The sequence below is a fragment of the Rhipicephalus microplus genome, chromosome 6 (genome assembly GCF_043290135.1).
Source record: "Rhipicephalus microplus isolate Deutch F79 chromosome 6, USDA_Rmic, whole genome shotgun sequence".
In the NCBI taxonomy this organism is placed as follows: Eukaryota; Metazoa; Arthropoda; class Arachnida; order Ixodida; family Ixodidae; genus Rhipicephalus; species Rhipicephalus microplus.
In genome coordinates, this window is record NC_134705.1 from 86,023,194 (window position 1) to 86,048,738 (window position 25,545).

The following is a 25,545-nucleotide window of genomic DNA, read 5'->3' on the forward strand; positions in this document are numbered from 1 at the left end:
GCTCGGCATATCCATTGGGATCCACTTGAGGATTTATGCGTTTCAGGCGAGCATCTGCCTTTTTCCACTCCGCAGTCAGATCGTGCATGGTAAAGCGCGTACGATATCCGGTCTTGGCGTTGAGAATGTCGTGTATGGAATTGATAAAGTGATTAAGCATCTTGTGTAAGTACTGCTGGCCTCCCCTGAGAGGATGTATCTCCACCGTGTAATGCTCGATGGTTTCGTTCGCTCCAAGTGCAGCGTCCAGTTCGACTCTGTGCATACAAATGTGCTTCTCGCTCCACGGCTCAAAGCTCGACGTCTTACAATTGTAAGTCTTGCCGTTGCAAAAGACGAGATAGTCCGAACTGTACACTTCATGTGCCACCAAGTCGGCCACGGTGGGTCGAGCCTAACTTGACGTTGTTGGTTGATGATTTGGCCGAGATTTTCGTGAAGCTTGTACAGCTTGTCCACGGGCGTATCGGGATCACAAAACGTCATGTTAAACAGAATGGTCTTGAATAGCAGCTTCTGTAGAGGCAGGACCATGTTTGCTAAATTTTCGTGACGTCGAACCCCCATGCTTTTGTTGTAAGTGGTCACATCATATCGATCGCTCTTTGGATCAGGCACGAGATTGCACTCCCCGTCACGCACCTTCTTATACACATACTCCACAAAAGTAGGCATGTAATTGTACTGCTTGTCGACGTATTCCTTGACGACCCATCGCGCACAGTCGAGCTCGCTGGCAGTGAGCTTGAAGGGCTCCTCTTTGCACAAGCGATATAGCGTGCGTGGAAGCACCACGGGCACCGGCTTATTATCCATATCAACCGTTGGGCTGCGCTGAAACATGTATTGGCAGCATCTCTCAAAGTGGATCGTGACGTCATCCCCAATGTTATCTGCCCAAACACTAGTGCACAACTGTCAGTAGAAAGACAGACCCGAATATCCCATGTAAGAGATGATCAGTGGTGTGAGGTTGCCAAACCAGAGCGTGTACTTGCTGGCATAGTCGTACTTTGCCACCAAGGTAAAAATGGCCCTGTAGAATATTTTCCGCACAAAATCATACTTTCTGTGCGTCAAAAAGTCCTTGTACAATTTTGCATACTCAATACACTTTTCCTTGTCGTGCAAGATGGGGCCCACGTTCTTATTGTGACGATATAGAGCTTCTCCCTTGTCGGAAAAGAACGCATCGACCATCCTCACCATCTGATTCTTGGAAATAGTCTTTGGGTTGATTCGGCAATCGTCGAGGGCTTCGATGGTGAGTTCGTCAATTTCCTTCGCACCTCCATCCTCCTGGTCGTCTTCTTCCAATCTCTCGTCATCCCCTCCCTCTTCTTCCATACACACAAGTTCATTATTGTGCACAGGCATTGGAACAATCGCAGATTTCATCTTGATAACGAGATCCATGTTGATGTCGCTATCGGCAGTTTTCACGCCGTCGTCGAAAACCACGGGGTCAGGGTTTCCAGTATTATTAAGGACTGACATTGTGTTATTAATCTCATCAATGTCCCCTGCGTATCCTTGAATTGTTTGTTTACAAATATATTTTGAAATTTTACCCTTCTTCTCGTCGACGTACAGTGCCAGCTCGGTTCCGAACCTATCGTCCGTGACGGGTCGGTGTATCGAGAGGATTTGTCGTATAGCGCTGGGTCCGCCGATAGACTCCCTCTTTTCGACAAGACCAATGTCACCGTTGGTCGTGCGAGTCACGATGTACTTGAGCTCGTACGGATCCATGCCAGCCTTTTTGGAAGAACCATACATGAGCCACTGGGTAGATCCGGCACCGGCGTCGTGTCCGTTAATCAAGTTCAGTTCTTCTTCAGAGAGGTCCGGAAAGGCCCTTTTGACTTGATCCATCAGATGTTTTTTGAATTTTTTGAGTATGGTCTTGTGCATGAGATTATTGTTCACCAAGGAACAGTTGAGAATCTGAATGTGCCATCTCTTACTTGACCTGGTAGAGTAAGCCACTTTAAAAGTGTAGTCTTGGGGGACAGCAATGTTATACGCTTTTATAAAATCAGTGCATAACACTTTGAGTATCTTTGCAAAAAATTCCATGACGACCATCCCGTTCTCTTCAGCCGTGTCGAAGTCGAAGACCAGTGTGTAGAGAGGTTTGTGTAGATGTAACTGCGCAGTCGAACCCCACCACTGTTCGTAGGATCCGTTGTGACAGCTGCAAGAAGGAGTAGATCCGATAGACTCTTGGACGTTGACTTCGATCGTGTCGCTCTTGTAATAGCGGATTACATCTTCCGCCTTTAATGCTGTAGTCTTGCCCGAATAGGAGATATGCGTCCAGATCAACTGGCCATCCAGAAGGAAGCCCCCCGAAGGCCCCACAGCGTCCATTGTTCGTGTGGCACCAAAGCAGTTCCACTCACTTTTCCACAGAATTTGCGAAGAGCCGACGAAATCACTACTCTGGTGACATTCTGTGCATGTTGTGGTAAAAAGATAACCAACATAAAACACACTGTTTTGTAACAAGGTTAAAAACTATGACCGACTCCATAGACTTTGCTGCACTCCTGGTAGCACTTCACGAAACATATGACGACTCGGCTGTAGCCGCAATACACGATGTTGAATCGGTCAAAGCTGCCAATCGATTCAGACAAGAATGGAAGCGGCTCACGTCTTTATGTACCAATGGCTGCGCTATCCAATCTAAAGAAGACTCTGATATTGCGAAGGCCGTCGTAGATATAATAGAGCAGATAAAGTTGAACACAATAGGCAAGAAATGCCGCTGTTGGATTGACCCCATCGACTGGTACAACTTATCGAAACATTCTTTCGTGTTGAAGGTCATCAAACCCGTACTCTGCAGTGTGTGTTTAGAGTCCAAGTCCTCTGGATATGCCAAACTCGTCTATCCTATTGTTCCCCAGTCTTGGCTAGTGAATGAATTTGCAAAAAGTTCTTATTTTTATTCGCTGATTTACGCGGCCTATTTTTACAACGCATATGACAAGTTATTTATGGCGATAGGTTCAGTAGCCATGATGACAACCTACGGTCGCCTAGTGACGAAACGTCGGCGTAAAAATCAACAACATTGCATAAGTAAACGAGACTCCCCGATAAAGCAAGGCGAAACTTTATGTGAGCATTACATCGCTCCGCTAATTAAGACCATCGATGTGGAGAGAGAAACACGCAATATTGCCTCGCTATCTCCACCGTACGACTTTGATGCAGTGCTGATGTCTTCTACCGCAATACAGAACGAAGTGTACAGCCTTCCCGAGACGAAAGGAGTGAATCGTGTGATTGAGAACCCACCCTCGTGTTACATCACGCAAATTTGCAACGAGATTTCTGCTAAAATAGACAAGGATCTTCACGAGCGCCTGCGTTGTCATCATTCTCACGACGACTCATCCCCCTTACTTTGTTCGTGCATCAACGATTTGTCCGAGCAACCCGCCGTCTTTTCCTCCTCCTCCTCGTCTGAAGACAATAATAACAATTAATAAAGATACAAAAAAATGCTACCTGGTATTATCATCTATGTTATAAGAGGTATTGTAATAATGATGCCAATATAGTGCTTGACAATAGAATAGAAAATAGGCATCATACAAATGATCGACGACCATATTTGATATTGTACTCATTTTTATTGCATCATAGAGAGCGAGGGTTTGTGCGTTGTTAAAGAGCACCTTTTCTGACAATTGTCGTTTAACACTGTCTATGTATTGTTCAGACACTTTCTGGCACGTCACACTCAAGTTCGGCATCTGGTCGTTAATTCTCGGGCATCCCGCACTCAAATCATAGTGCACAAAGTCAATAAAGTCATGGGCGTTTTCCATATTTGTTAACCAAGCAGTGCTGATTTCCACTGGGATCCGTACTTCTTTTCCAGTGAAGCGTAGCTTCATCCACTTGATCGAATATGCGGCAGGATATGTACTCAATTAGCTTCTTAGAAGTTTTTATCAGGTACAATGGTACGTGGATGGTATCTCTTCTATAGAAAAGGTATTTAGTACGGGGGTATCGCTTCCAGAAGACTATGTACACTAAATTGTTGGTGTTGGCCGGTTTGATTTCCATGTTGGATCGCGTGTCGACTGCTATGAACGGCGATTGGTTGTACTTGAGGACGAATGCTGCATAGTCACATCCTTCCGTCGGTGTAGCCGCCGCCGCTTCGGAGAAAGAAAGGATCTTGAATAGCGGTTCAAACGAAATGTTCCTGCCCTCACCGGAAAACATGTTTGGCAACGAAGTGCTGACTTCGCTCTCGATGAACTTGATCTCTCTTTCCGATAAGCCTCTCAAGGGACAGTTGCTCTTGTCTGGCACAATTTCAAAGTGGTTGTCGTTTAGGTACCACGCACACTCCTTCATGGTAAACATGACCGGCTCGAACCCAACCACCTCCGTGTACATGCGAAACCTTGTATATCTCTGCATGCCTGTCGGCTTATGAGAGAGGGTTGGATTGACATTGATCTGAACAATCTTGTTATTTCTACAGCTTCATGATGTCGTTCACCGTCCTCTCCATGTACCCCTTTCTGTAATGAAAGGCTCCGTTATATTCTACCATTACCGATAGTTGCGGACAGTAGACGTCTGCTCTGTAAGGCATGGTAGTCTTTAGGTATGCATTGTAGAATTCCGGCAGCGTCTGTTCTGTTAGCCAATCATAATTTTTATCGGGCGGGCAGACAGCCGCAAAGGCCTGTCTTACGGTTTCGTTAATACCTGTGGTAAGTGCAGACGAATGTGGCTGATTATTAGGAATGGTTGTAGGGAGCTTACGTTTCCGCGAAGGCTGATCCTGTTGTTCCTCGTCGTCTTTGTTAGTGTCGTTATTGGTGGTGGTAGCACCGCCACCAGTTACCGTCGGTAGACCCTTCTTTGTGCGTTTGCTCACATCGGCAAGCCTCTGACTGGTGTGTCTCTTGACTAGAATGCAACCGTGTCCTTGCGATAGATGCACCATGAGTTTCTCTCCGGGCTCTGTCGGTACGTAATCCGAGTACATGAATGCGAAATTCTTCATCTTGATTCCGTTGTAGAGAAGCCCCAAGTCCGTATCTACGGTGACTTCGACCAAAGTCCCGTTGGTATAGACTTTGACGTGCATCGTGGTCATGTCTTCAGGGTCTTTGAACGTGACCAAAGTCCATCCATTTGCGGCCCTTTTCTGCTGTTTGGTGCCTGCAATTCCATTGTTCAATTGCATGAGAAGCAGAGTTCTGGTGCTACCACATGCTTGATTCATTGAGATTCCGTTATAGATCCAAATATCTATGGGTATTATAGTACCGCTGGTATCGATAGCTAAAATTCCGGCAATGAAGCATTTTTCGCTTCCGCTATCGTCCAGTGCGATCGACCGAGTGGTCTTGTTCTTGATCCTCGACAAACTGGGAATGTTGCATGAAATTACCGAGGTATCTGTATTAACTTTGACAAATCCTGCATCATCATGCCAACACCACACGCAAGTATCGACGACGTCGCATGCGTGACGCAATGGAGTGATGTACCATTCGTGTCTCGAGGTCAAACCCACCTCATTGACATCTTCGACGATCTTCACATTGTCTGCAGACGATAGAAGTGGTAGATAGCGCTGCAGGTTGTACCGCTCGAGAAAAGCGGCCAAAGTCGTCACTTCGCCCATGTCTCGCTTACGTATTCTTCTTGCACTCGGCAGGGTGTTGGTTAATTTGACACAAACGAAGAAGTTCTTCTGCTTGGGCGATATCGATCTCTAACTGCTGCAATACTTGCATTTGTTTCTGTATAAAGTTATACTGTTGTATCATGGAAAATTGCAATCTGGCTATTTTACGTATAAGAGATGCCTCCCCGACTACTAGCACTACTGGCTGTTGATTCATCCTGGTCCATTGGTTGAGCGTACGCGGCACTTTTTATACTCTCCTCCCCACCCAACGTATCGGCAACACCTTGCCTATGTTCGCTCTTTTGTAAATCTCTCATGTATTGTCGTGACTTAGACATCGTTTTGGTCTGCGACCGCCTTTCCCTCGTGATATCTTTTACGTCTTTTCGCATTCTCGCTATCGTCGTTGGCGACACTACCGCCATTGCAGGCGATTTGGGATATTTCGAATGTCTGAGCACGGACGTTTCCCTAATCATAGCATCTATCTGTTGTTGTCTGGTCAGAGTGGCAGAGAGGGGTATTTTTTCTTCTTTAGGTGTAGATGTGGAGGGAGGCATTTTTTCTTCTTTAGGTGTAGAGATGGAGGGAGGTATTTTTTCTTCTTCGGGAATAGAAGTGGAGGGAGGTATTTTTTTTTCTTTAGGTGTTTTCCTCTCGATACGAATTTTTTTAGCAGGCGAGGGCACTTCTTTCTGTCCTTTTAATTTTTGCAATTCTAACTCTACTTTCGTAAGCACCCGCGATTTCTTACCACCCTCTTCCTTTACCGGTTCTGTAAGATCCCCGACAATTTTACCCTTATGATCTCGCTTGACACCACCACCACTTCTTACTATTACACTGACGTGATGCTTTTTCTCGCCGATATATCGATCAATTTCCTCTATAGTCTTATTGATCAAAGTAACATCGACTGGAGTACATTCTTGTAGTGTCGTCTTTACCAAATCGTAGGTGTCTAAACTTTCCTGGTTGATATCCCGTAATGGATGTAAAATTGTGTCGTGTATATTTTTTAGAGTCTGTATTTGTTGTTCGTGGTGTATAATAATGCTTCGAATAATGTCCAGTCGACCCTTTGCATCAGCTACCTTCCTTTCCATATCATGCATTAATATAGATAGGCGCGGCACCGTGTCATTGGTGCGTTCTTTTTGCAAAACCATCATTTTCAATTCGCCTAACGTTTGCATATTGTCCGTCAAAAAAATATCCAATGTATCGTATCGCTTGGCGATCCGCTGAGCTTGCTTTTTCACTTCCTCAATGATATCGTTAATGTGTGCATTAATTAACGTATCCTTAACGTATATGCTTAGCGCATCGATGTAGCCGCACCCGGACGCCATTAGATCCTTTTTTAGTAACGAAGCGGCTCGTTTTATAACTTCTGGCGAGCTTTTTTGTTTCCCACGAGCCAGCTCGATGTTAATACTGTCCGCTTCCTCTTGCAGCTCGCTCAGTAACGATCTAAATCTATCGTGATTTCCGCTGAGCGCACTGTTCATCTCCATTTTAATAAATTGCGCCTGCTCAATTATACACTCTGTATAATCTTTAAGTAGCAATTCGTACCTCTCAACCTTTTCGGTCAACGACGCATCGAGATTCTTTTTCGGCTCATTTTTATCCACCAGTATCCTGTTGAAAGTTACGAGTCTTTTGAAATTTATAATTTCTTGACACTTCCGAAGTTGGTAAGAGGTGGGATATTTACAAATGGCTGCTTGTAATTTAACGAGCGTTTTAAAATACAAGTCAACGGTATATTCCAACATTTTAATATATTTGAAATAATCGTATACGCCATCCCCCACATTAATGTAATGCTTGTGAATACTGATGAATGGAATCACGAGTGTTTCCACGAAGAGTTCGTATTCCCTCGAAAGCCCCAAAACGTATTCTTGCCTGTTGAATCTATTTTTCAAACGAATCTTGATATCGCCGATGTGGCTTTCGAATTCTTCGTTAAAAGTAATTTGTTCCAAATCTATTTCCTCGTACGCAACCTCAGGGATATTGTTAATGGCTTCTCTCATCAGCTGCAGTTCTTGCGGAGTAACCAACGATGTGATTTCATCGGACTCCTTTAGTAACTTATCCGTATCCGATAGTATTTTCGCGTTCGCTTTTTGAATCATATCCATCGTTTTGTAGTGGCGAGACAAATCGAACGTGTTCCATTGATCTACTTTTTGACGCATTGCAATATAGTTTGTCCGTTCTTTGATCAATCCCTGGATTGTATTAATCTCGTTCAATATTTTAGTCTTGTCGATGGCGTTCTCTAACGTGAGCATTTTCTGATGCACGTCGCCCTGCAATTGTTTCACCAAGGTCTTGTAATTATTACGCTCCTTGATGTGTTGATTGAGATTGTCCATGAACCGCTCGAATCTATTGCTAATTTCGGTCTTGTGCGTTTCGTATTCTCTCTTAATTGCTTCGTATTTTTCCTTCACCGATTCAACAATTTTAACGAAACGCGTATACTTATTCTCTAGCTTTACGACGAGGTCGGATCGTAAAGTCTGAAATTCTTTGTTTAGATACGTGTGCCGCCTTTTCATTTTTTCCTCGAGGCTGTTGTAATAATCCACTTGGTCCTCTCGTAGGCCCGTAATGGAATCTTTGGTCAAATTACTACTGCTAACGAAGGTGTATGCTTCCACGAATTTATTGTACGTTTTATCCAGCAAGAGCATGTTGTCTCTCGCATGTTTACTGTCTTGCTCGTATTTCACACACTTGGCGTTAAACTCCGAGTAAAGCCTATTATAAATTCCCATATCAACAATAGGTTTCGCGACATCAGGTATGGGCATTTCGCTCGGGAACTCGTCAATGTTAATGGTAGCTAACAGTTCTCCCAATTGTTTTGCGTATTTATCCATGTTGGCTTCTCTCATCTTAATCGGAATTAAATATTCGTCGTACTTTCGTTGCTTTTCGAGAGCGGCCGCTACAGCACTCATGCTCTTGATGTTTTCAGAACTTTTCGGCGACTTCGTTTGTCAGCACGCGTATGTCGTCGTGCAAGGCGTTCAAGGTGCTCTGGTACATTTGCATCGTTTGTTGAAACAAAACAACCCGTTCGTTAAATTCTTGTTCGTAATGCGATCCCACGCTCGAGGCCTTGTGTTCTCGCATAAAATACTGAAAGCGTTCGTTTCTCACGTCGGCATTAAACGAGCTCTTCTCTATCGATTTGATCTGATTCTTTAACGTGTTTACTTTAATTTGCAATTTGTGTAGGGGCACGATCGCAAACAGCTCGTCCTTGGACGGAATTTTAACGTCCCGTAAAGCTTCAGTCATCGTAACGTCGATATCTTTGATGTAATCCGAAAATTGTTTCAATATATCTTTCATGTACAAGTCCTTGGACCTTGCGAGTATCGTAGAAACTCTCTTAGATTTGGTATCTTTCATTAACGTTATGCATTTTCGCGTGGCTTTCGAATGTTTATCACGAATGCTCTCGAGAATAACCTCACGATTATTAATGCGTTCTTGCTCAGCCTCGTGGACCTGCTTCAATAGGTCCTGATCCTCGAGCGAGTGAATGAGATCCGTAAACATCTTAAAAGGAACGTATTGCTTTTCGAAGAATTCCTCGGCCGCTTTCAATGTTACATTGTATTGCTCGATGTAACTATCTATGGTTTCTATCCTCTTATTTATATCTGACGAAAGTAGCGCGTTTGTGAGTTCCGGATATTTGAAATCGTTATTTAGAGAGTGTATTATTTTATCTAGGGCATTTTTTGCCTCTTCGTATTGCCCTTGCCACTTTTGCAACCGTCTCTTTTTTTCCTCGACCTCGCGATCGGCTTTCTCTTTCATTTCCCGCTCGTAAGCGTTTATCTTGCCAATAATGGTGTTGTTTATTCCCGTACAATGCGTGTTCAACGTACTCAATTGTTTGAGACTATCCTCTATCGCGTCGATGTCTCGATTAATCTCAACGATGAACTCATCGCATTCGTTTACCGGCGCCCCTGGACGCGTTCTCAAAGCCTTTGCCTGTTCCAAGAGAGGCGAGTAATTAATTTTTTCGAGCGATGAAATAGCATCTCTGATCTCTTGCAAAATACTCGCGCAAGATTTTGATCTCTCATATAGTTCGGGCGTTACTTCCCCGGTGCCGTCCATGGATTCCACGCTTTTACTCAACGTAGACACGACGTCATTGGCACGAGAACTAACAAATTTCTTTTTCAGCACGTTCAACTCCGCCGACACGGCCTGTCGCAGCCGTAAGAGGCGGTCTCGTTCGTTAATAACTTCCCCAATTGTACTTTCCAATTCTTCATTCAAACATTTTATTTTCGCATGATATTCTTCGATGCTGTCGTGTAACAACTTTTGTAACTCTTCCATGCTTTTCATTACATCTTGCTTCTTGTGCTCAAGTTCCTGGTCGACCTCACGAAGAGTATTTTTGAGCGATTCTACGTGATCTGGAAAATAAAATTTGAGAAACGTTAAAGCGTCGTCTGTTTTGATTTCGTGGTGTTGTTTATATTTACTGACACACTCGGCAACCATCTTACGTGCCCTTTCGCATGCTTTTTCAAATTCTTCATTTTGTTTCCTTTTTTCCTTCACTTGGTTGACACTAAGCCGACACGCTTTAAAATTGTCTGCTAGTTCCGTTTGGAAGTTGTTGTTAGCATCTAATATTTGCTCGTGTAAGCTATTGAGTCTCTCACGTAACCTATTTACGTGCTCTGCACGCACTATTGCCTGCTGAGCGAGCCACTCCTTATGTTCCTCTGCCTCCCTCGCTATGTTATGGTATACGTTTGATGCTTTAGACTCGAATTCCACCTGCAATTGCTTTAATTTATCGTTCGCCCTGTCTAATGCAGCATTATGATTGTCGTATCTCTGTTGTATGACGAGTAAGAGCGCGCAATGGCTTTCAATCACGTCCGAATCATTCATCTTGGTTACGAAGATATCGTCTTCCTTTATCATTTCCGTAATGGAACTTATCAAACGCGAATCGCTGGCTAGTAAATTGTCATAATCGCTCTTGAGCGGTTCCTTTACTTTAAATTCCATGCTCTCGTAAGCGTTAGTTATGGTCTTCACGTACCTATCGATCTCGGATGGGTCGCTTAATTTTTTCAAATTAATCAGGGCGTCCTCAAAGTTTAGCTCATTCGATTTCCATTTTATGGAATTTATGACATTTCCGAGTTGACTGATGTAATTACGTTTCGAATTTATGGTGTTCTCGTAATAACATTCTCTATATTTGTCCCAATACGCCGCGGTAACTTTTTCGAGAGCCTCCTTCTCCTCTTTTAGTATCGTTAACTTATCGTGTAAACGACTAATTCTATCTTGTATCATAATTTTGGTGATAGCTATGGGCGATTTATATTCTTTATCGTGTTTCAGACTGGTAGTCTGAACTACGTCGGCCGTTGAAAGCTTCAAACGCGTCAGCGTATCTTTTGGTACCTTGTTTAATTCGCCTATCGCGTCTATTAAATTATTACGGTATCTCTCTAAAGCAGAGTGTTTGTTTTGCATTTCATACTCGTTAAACTCATTCAATTCATCCATGTACCTTCGTAGTGTTTCCAGCGCATTTTCTACTTCTTTAATGGAGTTTGGTGGGTCGGATATCGTGATTCGTTCGTTGAGACTCTTCATTTTGCACATGTTCAAGTATTGTGAGGCTGCTTTGACATCCAGAAGCAGGCCTGCCAGCCCTGGTGCCCAGGCTATTTGTGTAAACACTGGTGCCAACCCAACTGTCCTCAATAACCCAGTAAATACACTATATGGTGGGGGTAGCAAAGTTTATTTAAATGCAACATTTGATAACTTTCCTTCTTTTAAGAAAAGCTTTGATGAGTGGTGCAGGGAGGGCAGGCATGTATTCATGATAAATAAGAGTAATAAAAGTCCATTCACATCAGAAGATAAGGACTTCGAGTATATTAGAATTAAATATTGCTGCATTCACGGTCGCACAATAAAGCCCAGGGGGATAGGAAAGCGACCAAAGCAAGCTTACAATGGTACTGGCTGTGAAATGACAGTATCGGTAAGCCTATGTAAATCGCCTACTCTGCACTACAAGATAACTAAACTACAAGCTAAGCATAACCATCCCACAGAATATTATGATTTGTATCCTCAGAAGAGACTCCTGAATTATGGAGAAAAAGAAGAATTCTTTGACTTAGCTAAATGTAATATTGGCGCAAAGGATTTTAAAAACTTGGTCGAGCAAAAAACTGGTAAGAAGTTAACTACAAAGGACATTAATAATTACAAGCAATGATTTTCTATTCCTATCCGCAATGAGCAGGCTCATAGTGAAATGGTTTTAGAGAAGGTAGAGACCTTGCTAAAAAATAATCCAAACTGGGTTATTCACTATGAAATGAATCAAAATAATTACCTGCAATTCATACTTCTTCAAACAACGCACATGCGTGAGATTTTGGAAAAGTATCCAGAGATTCTATTTATTGATGGAACGTATAAAGTGAATATTGAGGGTTATATTCTTTACTCTATATTAGTTCAAGATGGTCGTGATCGTGGGAGACCTGTGTGTTATGCCTTCTTATGAAATGAGACGACTGAAATGGTTGAGCCCATGTTCGCAAAATTTGTAGATTTCAACCCATTTGTTGTGTCTGCTTGCAAAGTAGCGATGATTGATAAAGATCTCAATGAACTGCGCATTTTAACCAGTATACTTCCTAATTCCAACATACTTTTGTGTACGTGGCATGTGTTGCATTGTTTCCAGCAAAATGTTAATGAAAAAGCTAGACAGCAACGTGATCAGTTGCTTCCTCTCTTAAAAAGCTTAGTTTATTCCCCCACTGAGCAAGACTACTTCGATAAGCTTGCTAACCTCCAAGCTATGACTTGCACAGATTTCATTTCTTACTATATGCATAACTGGCACTTGTGTAAGGAAATGTGGGTACATGCATATCGGCAAGCCCTTTCTACATTTGGTAATAATACTAATAATCGCATTGAGTGCCACAATCAAAAGATTAAAAATACCTCTCTTCAAGCATGCATTTGGTTCAAGCAATAGAAGCATTGGTAGGTTACGTTGATTATGATTCTTTATCTCTACAGTTCTCTAAGCTTAAAGAAATGAAGCTGAACCTAAACATAAATGATTTCAATGACCCATTTCAGCTAGAATTGTCCCGTAATTGCAATTCTGAGGCTACAAGTAAAGTACTAGAGCAGTATGAGAAGTTTAAAAATATAAGTTATCAAGTCACTTCCACTCCCAATTCTTATGTTGTAGTTTCACCAAGATCGCAGTACAGTGTTTCATTGTGCTTGACTTCTTGCACATGTGCTTTTTATAACCAGTACACTCTGCCTTGTGCACATATTTTAGCAGTGCGCGACTTTACTAAGCAAGATCTTTTCGACAAGGCTTGCATACCAGACAGGTGGTGCAAGGATCATTTCCTGAGTGACAGCTGCACAACCACTAGTGCCACACCAGTGGTAACAAGCAGCATTCAGTCACCACCCTGTGTGAAGCTTGACACTGCACAAGAGAATACTTATGCTTATAGGAGTCTTTGCGAAATGTCAAAAACCGTGGCTAACGTATTATATAATTGTGGTGAGAAGGAGTTAAAGGAAAAACTTTCGTCCTGCGAGGCTTTCTTCAGAAATTTAACCACATTTCCTCGTAACCAAACTTCAGCAGCCATAAAGGCTGCACCAGCTCAGTTATCACAAACTACTGCCACAAGTTATCTTGGGCATTCTAACAGTAGAAAACTTGTGGTACCTTTGGTTACAGCAAGAAGGGGGCGGCCAAAAAAAGTGAGAGCTGTCAAGCGTAAATTTTTCCCAAATCAAGTAAAAAAGGTAGGCCTTGCAACTGTTAAAGTAGTGTTACGACCGGCCCTAGGGAACCAAGCAAGAGAAGTTTGGGGGAGAACCGGTTCTTGAACGACTGTGTCGTCCACCCCCACCTCCCCATTCAGGCTCCTCCTCTCGCCGGGAGAACTCCGGAATCTGCTGTGCGTTCGTGACCATGTTTGGCAACATTTTAGGGCGCCGTGACCATATATGGACATCGTGTTAGGTTGTGCCACTCCATGTGTTGTGAGGTGTGTTTCCCCCTCTCTCGTGGCCGAGGTGCCGGAGCCACCGTATTGGCTGACGATGCGGACAGCGCGCCCAGTGTCGACAACGCGGCGCTATAAAATGCCGAAGACTTTTTGTATCGCTCACTCTTCTCTCTTTGGATCAGTTGACCACTTCTCCACATGTAAATAAATCTCTGTCGTTCGTTCGGGCGCTTCTTCTCGCTGATTTGTTGGACGATGGATCCTGCGATGTGGCCAGCTACCGAAAACGAGACCGGCAGGGCCCGGAGTCCCAACAACTGGATGGCAGCGGCGGGATGCCGATAACCCCGAAAGCGACCACTGGACGGAGTGAGCCCGAAGTTCAACAACGGGACGACAGGAGAAGGATGACACGAGCTCATCGACTTCCAAAGGGAATCGAACGGCACTTCTGAGAGGCACGACGCCGGAGACATGACTGTGAACTGGGTGAGTGCCGGCTTTCTCTGTTAAATTTTACCAGGCATTTACTCTATGTGTTAAGTAAAAGCTGGTAGAGAGGGGCTGTCTTGGTCATTGGGTTAACAGGTAACTTGCGTCAGGCAGAAATTGTGTGATAGCTTGGTTAAGCTCTTTCTGTCAGTGGCGTCAAGGTTAACAGTGACCGGGCAGGATTCCGTGTAAGAGCTTTTTGAAGCTTTATTTGTAGACTAAGTTAACGGAAAACTTGAGGCAAGGCAGGAACCTAGAGCTGTCGTTGCCGTCAAGGTTAATTAGTTGCAGGACAGGAATCTTTGTGGAACAGAGACAGCGGTACTGGAGGCAGCCATGAATCTGAAATCCCTGCGAAAGTCCATGTTGTTGCTACTTGCAAGGGAGTTGAATCTGGAGGTGTCGGACTCTCAAAGAAAGCCAGAGCTGATAGAGGCGATTCTCGCATTGGGGGCTGAGGATGACGAGCTGTCAGAATGTGTCGAGGAGATTCAGGAGAGGCAAGCGGCAGAGGCCGAAAGAAAGGCGGCGGAGGCCGAAAGAAAAGCGGCAGAAGCCGAAGCAGATAAGATGCGAAAGCACGAGCTTGAAATGAAGCGCCTCGAGCTAGAAATTAGCCACAATAGTAGAGCAGGAGGCAGCGAGGCATCCGGTACCGCAGAGCGGGTCAGGTTCAAAATGACGGACCTAATGAGATCGTACAAGCTAGGGGAGGACATTGGGCTGTTCCTCGTCAACTTTGAGAGAACTTGTGAAAGGCAAGGTTTCAGCCAGGATACATGGCCTCAACGCTTGTTGTCCCTACATCCGGGGGAGGCCTCAGAAGTAATCGCGCGCCTCACGAAAGAGGAGGCTGACGAGTACAGTGAGGTAAAGTCGAGCCTTCTCAAGAAATACAGGTTGTCAGCGGAAGGTTTCAGACAAAAATTTCGCAACGCCGTAAAAGAGGGCAATGATTCATACCAGGAGTTTGCTTACAAGTTAATGGCCAACATGGGGGAGTGGCTGAAAGAGGCAAAGGCGTATGGGAATCATGACAAGGTGCTCGAGTGTATCGGTCTGGAACAATTCTATCAAAGGTTACCAGAAAAGGTGAGGTTCTGGGTGCAGGATAGACCAGACGTGAACACCGTAACAAAAGCCGCAGAGTTCGCTGAAGAATTCGTTACGCGCCGCGCCCTCGGGGCAAACAGCGAGCCAAAAAGGGAAAAATTCCTACTACCGAATAAGGCGCCGTTTAGAAAACAACCGACAAGTGTCGCACAAAAGGGTGAGGAAAACAACGCATCTAACCATGGGGCGTCGGCAGAGGCAAGCAAAAGGAAATTTGAGGCGAAAAAACCGGCGGCTTGTTTCAATTGCCACGAAACAGGGCACTTCGCGAAGCATTGGCCGAAAGAAAAGGTGGCTTTTTTATCTATAAATGAAGCCGACGAGAACATGAAGTTGTTAGAGCCCTATATGTACAACCTTACCGTGAACGGCAAGCAGTGTCGGGTTCTTAGAGACTCCGCAGCCACTATGGACGTAGTTCATCTGTCCTTTGTTCAGTCCGGACAGTATTCAGGAGACTGTGCCTGGATTAGACAAGCTGTAGAAGCAAACAGTCAGTGCCTTCCCGTAGCTAAAGTTGTCCTTAAAGGCGCATTTGGTACGTTGGAAACGGAAGCCGCGGTATCGCCATATCTACCCCCTCAGTATCCTTACTTATTTTCAAATAAGTCAGATCAAATGCTGAAGGAGAAAGGTCTAACGTTGGGAGAAGGCATAGTGCAGGCACTGACTAGATCGAAGGCACGTGCGCTGGCTGCGAGAGCAACATTCACTGAGGCAAACAAGCCTCAAATCGACAACGGGCCTGGTTGCGAGTTGGACACCACGGTAACAAATCGACTTGTGCGAGAACAGGCTGCAGAAGCCGTAGTCGCGGAGGCAACCATTCCTAAAGGCGACGAGGAACCTCCTCCCGAATTGGAAGGGGTCAATTATGCCTCGTTGACCGAGCAAATAGAAAATGCCGTTGCTCCCAAGCCGATTCCTGGTAGTACAGAGGATAGCACAGAGGGTGACACATTCCAGGTACTAGGAAATACAAAAGAGTTGTGTGTCATGCCAACTTCGGATAATTTCAGTCGGCTGCTGCAGGTGAGCCCCGCTTCATTAATAACCGAACAAAAGGGGGACCCGACGCTTAAGCAATTCCAGGACAGTTCGAAAGAGGGAATCGCCAAACGAAATGTGAGATTCCAAGAGAGGAGCGGCATACTCTATCGAAAATATCTAGATAGGCGAGGAGTAGAGTTTGACCAGGTAGTCGTACCTCAGGCGTATCGTCAGGATTTGCTTAGTTTGGTGCATGGAGAATCATGGTCAGGCCACTTAGGCGTAAAGAAGACGAAAAATTGTCTTTTACAGGAATACTACTGGCCTGGATGCTTTAAAGATGTAGAGAGGTTTGTAAAATCTTGCGATGTGTGTCAGCGAGTGGGTAAGCCGGGAGATAAGGCGAAATTTCCAATGAAGCTGGTACCCGTAATCACGGAGCCCTTTCGTCGGTTGGTAATTGACACAGTAGGTCCTTTGCCCAAGACAACTTCAGGCTACCGTCACATCCTGACCTTAATCTGCCCAGCTACTAAATTTCCAGAGGCGGTCCTGCTAAAAGAGCCAAGTTCCGTGGAAGTAGTGAACGCACTTCTGTCCGTGTTTGCCCGGGTAGGCTTTCCTGCCGAGATACAATCAGACCAGGGCACCATTTTCACGAGTGCCTTAACGACAACCTTTCTAGAGCGGTGTGGCGTGAAATTATTGCATAGTTCAGTCTACCATCCGCAGTCGAACTAGATAGAGAAGCTTCACTCCGTGATGAAGCGAGTGTTAAGAGCCTTATGTTTTGAACGAAAAACTGACTGGGAAATGTGCTTACCTGCAACGATGTTTGCACTAAGAACTGCACCACATGAGACAACAGGGTTTATGCCAGCGGAACTTGTTTACGGCCGCAGACTGCGGTCTCCCCTTCGTATGCTGAGAGAGTCGTGGGAAGGTCAGGGTGATGATCCTGTAGTAGTGGAATATGTCCTCACCTTATTGGATCGTCTAACAAAAGCCCAAGAACTGACCGAGAGTGCGATGACCAAAGCACAGCAGAAGGCTAAGCTTTACTACGATCGAACAGCTAAAGCGCGACACTTTGCTGTAGGAGACAGGGTCATGTTGTTGAAGCCCTCCCAAAAGAATAAGCTTGAAGTGCAATGGGTCGGCCCGGCCGAGATTACTCGAAAATTGTCTGACACCAACTATGTGGTAAAATTACCAGAAGTCGTAAGGTACACCAGGTGTATCATAGCAACTTACTCAAGCCCTATAAAGAGAGGGAAGCCATCGTGAACATGATTTTCCGGCAGAAATCCCTGAATTAGCTCCCGAATCGGACGAAGTCCCGATCGAGAAAAGAGTTGAGGATTTAGTATCAAAGTCACAACCGACAATGAAGCAGAAGCAGGAATTGCGTGGTCTTTTGACCGAGTTTCAGGACAGATTTGTAAGCGAGCCAGGACGGACATCCGTCCTCACTCATGACATAGAGCTTACATCGTCGGAACCGGTAAGATCTAAGACGTATCGGCTGTCACCTCGCCGGCTTGAGCTAATAAAAGCAGAGGTTAACAGGATGCTGGAATTGGGCGTGATTGAGCCGTGTGAAAGTGATTACACTTCCCCGTTAATTCTTGTGGAGGTACCCGGCAAAGATCCGCGTCCTTGCGTAGACTATCGTAAGTTAAACCTCATCACCAAGGATCAGACATACCCAATTCCCCACATTGAGGAACGCGTCGAGAGGGTAAGCAACGCGGAATTTATCTCAACGCTAGACCTAGTGAGAGGTTACTGGCAGGTGCCGCTCACTGAGAGGGCGAGCCGGTATGCTGCATTTATTTCACCATTGGGGACATTCCGCCCTAAAGTGTTGAGTTTCGGCCTAAAGAACGCGCCTTACTGTTTTTCAAACTTAATGGATAAGGTTTTGCGGGGTCAAGAGGACTTCGCATTGCCTTACTAGGACGACGTCGCCGTGTTTTCCTCGTCCTGGCCAGAACACTTGGCGCATTTGAGAGCAGTACTGACACACCTACGCGAAGCAGGTTTAACTGTAAAGGCGCCCAAGTGTCAGCTAGCACAAGCAGAGGTACTCTATCTAGGGCATGTTATCGGTCGAGGGCATCGCCGTCCCTCTGGAATGAAAGTGGCAGCTATCAGAGACTTTCCCCAGCCCCGAACGAAAACCGATATTCGGGCTTTTCTTGGAATAGCTGGTTACTATCGTAAGTACATCCCTAGATATTCCGACATTGCCAGCACTCTTACTGACGCGTTGCGCAAGACCGAGCCCCAAATGATCGACTGGGATGAGGAGAAAGAAAAGGCTTTCCGCGTTTTGAAAACGGCCTTGTCGAGCCAACCTTTGCTTAGTTCACCGGACTACTCGAGGCCTTTCATAGTCCAATGCGACGCTAGTGATAGAGGCATGGGGGCAGTTCTTAGTCAAAGGGATGAGGGGGATGAAGAGCATCCCGTCCTCTATGTTAGCCGGAAACTCACCCTTCGCGAGCAGGTTTACAGCGCTAGCGAAAAGGAATGTGCGTGCTTGGTTTGGGCAGTCCAGAAACTGGCTTGTTATATTGCCGGAAGCAAGTTCATTGTGGAAGTGGACCATTGTCCTCTCACCTGGCTACAGACCATGTCCTCTAAGAACGGCCGCCTGCTGCGTTGGAGTCTCGTTTTGCAACAATATACGTTTGAAATACGCTACAAAAAGGGTGTACTCCATGGCAACGCTGATGGCTTAAGTCGATGCCCCTGACGCGAGAGGATGTCTCGAGAACTCTGGCATTTTTTTTCCTGACCTAGACAAGGGCTAGTGATTGTTTTTTTTTACTCTTTTAGGTGTACTTGTTTGAAAACGTTGAAGACACGGCTATCCAGGGTTTTGGGTTCGGTGTGCTTCCAGTGTTGTTTTGTGTCACCTTAACGTATGAGTAACATTTTGAATAAATTGTGTATTTCCTTTAATATCAGTTAAAGGGGAAAATTGCCTGGTGGAGTTTGGCGGAATTGTCCGGCGCTCACCGGCTGAGTAGTTGTCTTTTCATGTGCGTATGTGATGTCTGTTGAGCCCACAATGAAGCAGGTGGTGCCCTCTACTTCATCAAAGACGGTCGTCACCAAACCGACTGCCGGCGCTGATCTCTTCGGACAGTGGCTGCAAACCTCAGCCCATCGAGATCTTTACACCCCGCGCGAGAGACTGTTACGACCGGCCCTAGGGAACCAAGCAAGAGAAGTTTGGGGGAGAACCGGTTCTTGACCGACTGTGTCATCCACCCCCACCTCCCCATTCAGGCTCCTCCTCTCGCCAGGAGAACTCCGGAATCTGCTGTGCGTTCGTGACCATGTTTGGCAACATTTTAGGGCGCCGTGACCATATATGGACATCGTGTTAGGTTGTGCCACTCCATGTGTTGTGAGGTGTGTTTCCCCCTCTCTCGTGGCCGAGGTGCCGGAGCCACCGTATTGGCTGACGATGCGGACAACGCGCCCAGTGTCGACAACGCGGCGCTATAAAATGCCGAAGACGTTTTGTATCGCTCACTCTTCTCTCTTTGGATCAGTTGACCACTTCTCCACATGTAAATAAATCTCTGTCGTTCGTTCGGGCGCTTCTTCTCGCTGATTTGTTGGACGATGGATCCTGCGACGTGGCCAGCTACCGAAAACGAGACCGGCAGGACCCGGAGTCCCAACAGTAGACATGCTAAATGTCTACAAACGGTATTCTCTTTCAGATGCAGATTTAAATGTTCTGGTACAGGGCACCTCCATATCAGATAGCGTAATCAATGTCGCACAGTATTTAATTCAGAAAAAGTATCCTACTTGTGTCGGCTTTCAAGATGTCTTACTGGGCCGATGTTTACAATTCACTCAAATCAAAGGCCCTTTCGTTCAAATCTTGCATGTTCAGAACCCCAATCATTGGCTTACAGTAACAAATGTTGGTGCGGACAAAAACAGTCTTCATATATGATTCAATTGATCAAGATACCCCTCCTGACGCTGTTAGGCAAATCTGTCGTATTCTAAAATTACAATCGCCAACATTAACCATTCAAACAATTAAGGCACAAAACCAGTGCAACACACTTGACTGTGGCTTGTTTGCAATTGCCAACATGTATTATATAGCGTCAGGCAGAAAACCAGAAACTTTGAACCTAACCAAGTTATGCTACGCAAACATTTGCTGCAACGCATACATAATGGTATGATCGAAGACTTTCCCCTCATAAACTCCATGGCTGCTCGCGTACAGCCAAGAGATAGTATTTACAAGTTACATTGTGTCTGCCGGCAACCACAATATAGTGGGGTAGTATTGGACATTACTTGTGCAAGTTGTTCAAGAGGATTTTACGGAGCTTGTCTCGGCTCTTTAGCAGCTAACTTGGACAAAAAAGTATTCGTGTGTTCTCAGCCATGTTTGCTGGTTGCCAAGGAAAAGATACATTCCTCTAATTAATAATAGCATTCCATTTTGGTGTAGACATATGGCAAAATTTCTAAGCATTCTTCATGTCTCCTCCTCTAATTTTTGCTTTTCTTTAAAGGGCCACTCACCGGGTTTGGCGATTTTGAGCTGACAAGTGCAATGCGTACATCGAGAGTTTATGGTCACGTCTGCCAAACATTGCAACTCTATGCGACGCGGAAATGGGTCAAATGTCAAACGAACGCTCCTCCCCCTTTTTTTTGGGTCGCGCCCCCAGAAAAGGAGGTTATGATGTGCACGTATGAATCTCCCTACACACACAGCAGTGCAGTGACGTTGGTCCTCTATGTATACGACCGTGCTGACGCTGCCAACAGTGGCACGTGACATGGCGGAAATTATTTAACGTGACATGCGTAGTTAATGTAATTTGTTGCTTGAAGAGATTAATAAAACTTGGGATACATATTGAGATGCATGTGTTTGTCTTTTTCATTTTTTTTCCCCGTGAATTGCAACGAGATGCCGAGCTAATGTGCTGGCGTTTCGCATGCGTTTGCGTCTCCGCGGTTACTGCATCAAGCAGACTCCTGTCCTGGAAAAGAAATTAATGGTCCTGCGCATTCGAGCACTCATTATGCTCATCTTTTCAACCGCATCAAAGCCACAGTTTCCAAACAATGTCGCAAAAACAGGCAGTAGACACAATACAATGCTGGTCAACAAAACAACACCGCTCGCGCGCTCGAGGGTTGGGCTTGTTTGAGCACGTGATGTGCACGTGACCTCTTGGTTGGATGCTGGAGAGGGTAGGAAAGAGATTTGGCTTGTGAAGGCTACACTGGGGAGTGGCAAGGGTTTTGAGCTTGCCTCCTTTCATCCTTGTTTCCTGCTGTTAAAGAAGAAACTGTTTTCTCAGCTCGTAATGAACCGATTGAAAAACTTTTTGTGGTATAATGCTCTCCGTTAGATACACAACTTCCACAGTTTGTTATGGGACCTGGTGAGTGGCCCTTTAAGGACTGACTTCAGGGATCGAAAGTATGAAGTTAGGCATGTTGGTAATGCATAACGGATCACATAGCACAAAAATTTGACCCAGGACAAGAGAAGGAACAAACACGAGTGCTCACTTCCAAGAAGATTTATCTTGAAGAGCAAACACATATATACTCCTGAAATGTGAAAATCGGGCAAATCATTCAAGACGCCCACAACTGCCAAGCGCAAATATCTTACATTTTCAAAAAAAGACAATTTGACAAAGCCCGAGACAGAGTGCTGATGCAGTTCAGCTCTAGTCTACAAATCCTCTTTGCCTTGATAATTTCTCTTGTCATTTTATTTGTTGTTTTTTCTTTCAGCAATAATGATGTCACGCAAAATCATTTTGCAGCCACACGTGCTGCAATAAACACCCTTGTAACCTCAAGAATGGTCGCAATCGTTTCTTGGCCTTGCACTGCAGCAGGTGTGGCTCCAAACCACTTTTGTGTGACACCGTCATCATTGGGAAAAAAAAAACTACAAGAGAAATTGTCGTGGCGAAAAAGATTTGTAGACTAAAGCTGAACTGCATCAGTACTTTCTCTCACTCTCTCTCTAGGGATTTGTCTAAACGAATTGTCTTTCCTGAGGATGTAAGGTTTTCGTGCATGGCAGTTGTGGGCTTTTTGAATGATTTGTCTATTTTTTGCATTTCAAGAGTATATGTGTTTGCTCTTCAAGATAAATCTTGTTGGAGAGGAGCACTCGTCTTTGTTCCTTCTCTTGTTCTGGGTCAAATTTTCACGTTATGTGATGAGTTAACTTTCTGCATGCACCACCTTATTTTTCTTCCTTGTTGTAAGCTAGTGGTGGAGCGTTAACTAGAAGTACATAAAAACATTGCCAAATGTGTGTTACCCCGACGAACCAAATTCCTTTGTTGAGGCAATCCTTTCTGCGGCATTCCGTCTTTATTGACTTCTCATCACGTCAAACCTCAAACCCGTCTCTTTCATAAAAGTTCTAGAACTAGTTCTTGCTTTGTTTAGTTTTTTTGCCAAAAGTAGAAAAACTTCCCTTCGTTGAGCAAATTTTCCTGAACTAAAATATATTCATATCTAATGCACGGAATGAAAAATAAAAAACAAGAAAATTTATAGGCTGATCACTAAATGTCAACTGAATAAGGATTTCGGAAATAATACCATGAATGGCACACAACAAACACTAATGCATGCAGCCTTTTACCATGTGCAGCTGTAAACTGCAAAAAAAAGTATCAGATATTGTATATGATTTGCTGTTTTTTCTTTTCAGCAACAGTAACTTGCCCTTTAGGAGAAAAATATGAATATCAAATTTTCAAAAATAGTCATTTTTGCAAACCTGTCAATATATCAAAATGGTTTAGTTGATTCATGATTATGCAAGCAGTTCTTGCATGCCTGTGGCACTGGGATTGTTAATGTAGGCAGGCTGAGTTTGTAATGTTCTAAAGCCTCAGCATTTTAGTGTTATATTACAATATAACATTCAAATATTTTATGAATTCAACTATGAAATTTGCTCACAATGAGTTTGCTACAAATTAAGCAACCAAAGTCTGTGTATATATTGCCCACATTAACGTCACACTGCCACAAGTCTCTAGGCGGAGCCTGACCGCTACAGAGTGCGTTCTCGGGTGGCGGATAGAGAAAAGTCTTGCAATGAAGTGATGCTAAGCAGCTTCTATTAATAAACAAGACTGGCACTTGTGCCCGCGGACCAACAGGCAGAAAATACATATGACAACAGGAGTCTTTTCACTGCTGTGGTGGGCAAGTTGAAAGTTTCAGGTGCCATTTTTTAAACTCCGATTTATCTGTTGTTTTTTTCGTCTGTTTTCTTCATCTTCTACAGGTCCAGTACATTGTGGACTCACCCTGTTGTCAAGTCGTCAGGAAGTTGGATGATGCTGCCTTCTTCCAGCTAAATTATGCAACTACTAAGAAGGGGATCAGAATTCTATTTTGTAGCAGTTATTTTACAAATAAATGTCAGTAAAATTTTTCTTGGTTGTAGTAGTGTCATTGTGTACTCACGGACCATAACATTACATAAGACAGGAATTCAAGTGCACAGCAAAAAAGTGCTGCTATGAGCACCTGTTATCAATATCAGCTGGTCATTCTTAATTTTGGTCTTATTTATCGCACATCGAGTAGCCGCGATTGCTTGGTTTACAGGCTGAGAGAAAACTTAGCTCCCTTTCTTGCACGCCAAAGGTTGCTGGCAGTGAAACAGCGTTGTCAGCATTTTGATAGATACTTTGAAAATGAACGTGAAAACGACGGAGGCACAAGACAAAGGCGAAGTACTGAGTCTTTCTAATCTCGTGTCTCCGTCGTGTTCGTGGGCGTTTCCCAAGAATGCATAGTTTCCAACTCGACCTTACTGATATATTGTGAAAACATGAATCCCCGAAGTTAAGTATAAAACTTTCACATAGAATGCATCACTTCTAGCGTCAACAGTTGAGCTATTACAAAACTTTGATAAGTCGCAATACACGTAAAAGCAAGTATGGTCAAGCTTCACTGCCTTGTGAAAGCACTGCGGTAAAGCCAGCGTGAGCACAAGAGCATTACATGATACGAAATGAACGCATGCACAGGCCACTTGTGCATCAAACAAATATAAGTATTTGCGACTGCTCAGGCCAATTATGCATCTTGGCGAGTCCTTTTCAAACAGACAAAAAGACCATTACCAAAAGATGATTAAGCTTCACTGCATGGAAAAAGCATTGCTGTAAAGCCTATAAGTAAATGATGTGCAGCAATCAAAGGATATATGCCTTATTCATCGTACGCACCTGTTGGTCTATTAAAGCTGCTCACATTTGGCAGGCTATTATGTGAGTGAGAGGCAATACCTGATGTGATAATAGCTGTTACGTTAATTGCTCACTTTGGGAACTATAGCTGGTTGATCACAAGTTGAACTTGCACGAGTCCTTGAGTAACTTAGCCACGTGCCATCTTTGCACATGATCTCGTGGTACGCGATGCATTTGGTAAGGCATGCAGGGCTTATTTCTAATGTACGGCTCCTGCTTACGAGCTGCGCAGGCTGCGATCTGCGCCGATTGACAAACTGATGGGGGAAGAAAAATTGCTCTCTCCCACTAAAGGGAACCATGCATACGTGTGAAGCAGCGGGCGCTAACGCTTACACAGGCGGCGCCGTTGACGCTGGCTCTCATCGCGGCGTAGCGCAGGAGATCAACCTGGGAACGAGCTGCTAAGCACGCAGTGATGGACCATATGGACCAGTGTTTCTTACTGTAACATACCAATCACTGCTAATGGGTGAGAGACACAAGTGACTTATTAAATGCAGAGACCCTCAGTACACTTTTAACTAAGTATAACGCGCACTCTGCTCATTTTCATTGTTCAACAACGCACAAGAGAAATCTATCACCAGCACTACCTTGGAGGTCAATATCCAGTGCCTAATACGGGGTGGCCAGTGAACGGTTGTGCAGTGCTAGCAGTCATTTTTTTTTTTTTATCAAGGAACTCGCTATCAGATGCTGCTTGCGTCGGTGGTGCGAGTCGAGAGAAGGGGGAGTGTAGGAGAAAAGAGAGACTGGGAGGGGATGCGCATGCGCAGCAAGGGTGGTCACGCCGCACACAGCATTGAAATTGACCATAACATGCTTGGCATCTAAAATGGCCCCAGTGTACGAC

General features: G+C 44.6%; 1 protein-coding gene across 3 annotated transcripts in view; it reads right to left on the reverse strand.

The window, feature by feature from the left end:
- Positions 1-25,545, reverse strand: part of LOC119167529 (uncharacterized) — a 231,338-nt gene that overhangs the window by 176,101 nt on the left and 29,692 nt on the right. The window contains exon 2 of one of the 3 annotated variants that reach the window (XM_075866134.1): positions 270-10,149. The exons of the other annotated variants lie outside the window; for them this stretch is intronic. Coding sequence (XP_075722249.1) covers positions 919-2,373 — 1,455 coding nt within the window. The 5' untranslated portion in view covers positions 2,374-10,149 and the 3' untranslated portion in view covers positions 270-918. Of the gene's footprint in view, positions 1-269; positions 10,150-25,545 lie in introns of those variants that run through there. 3 annotated transcript variants of the gene reach the window in all.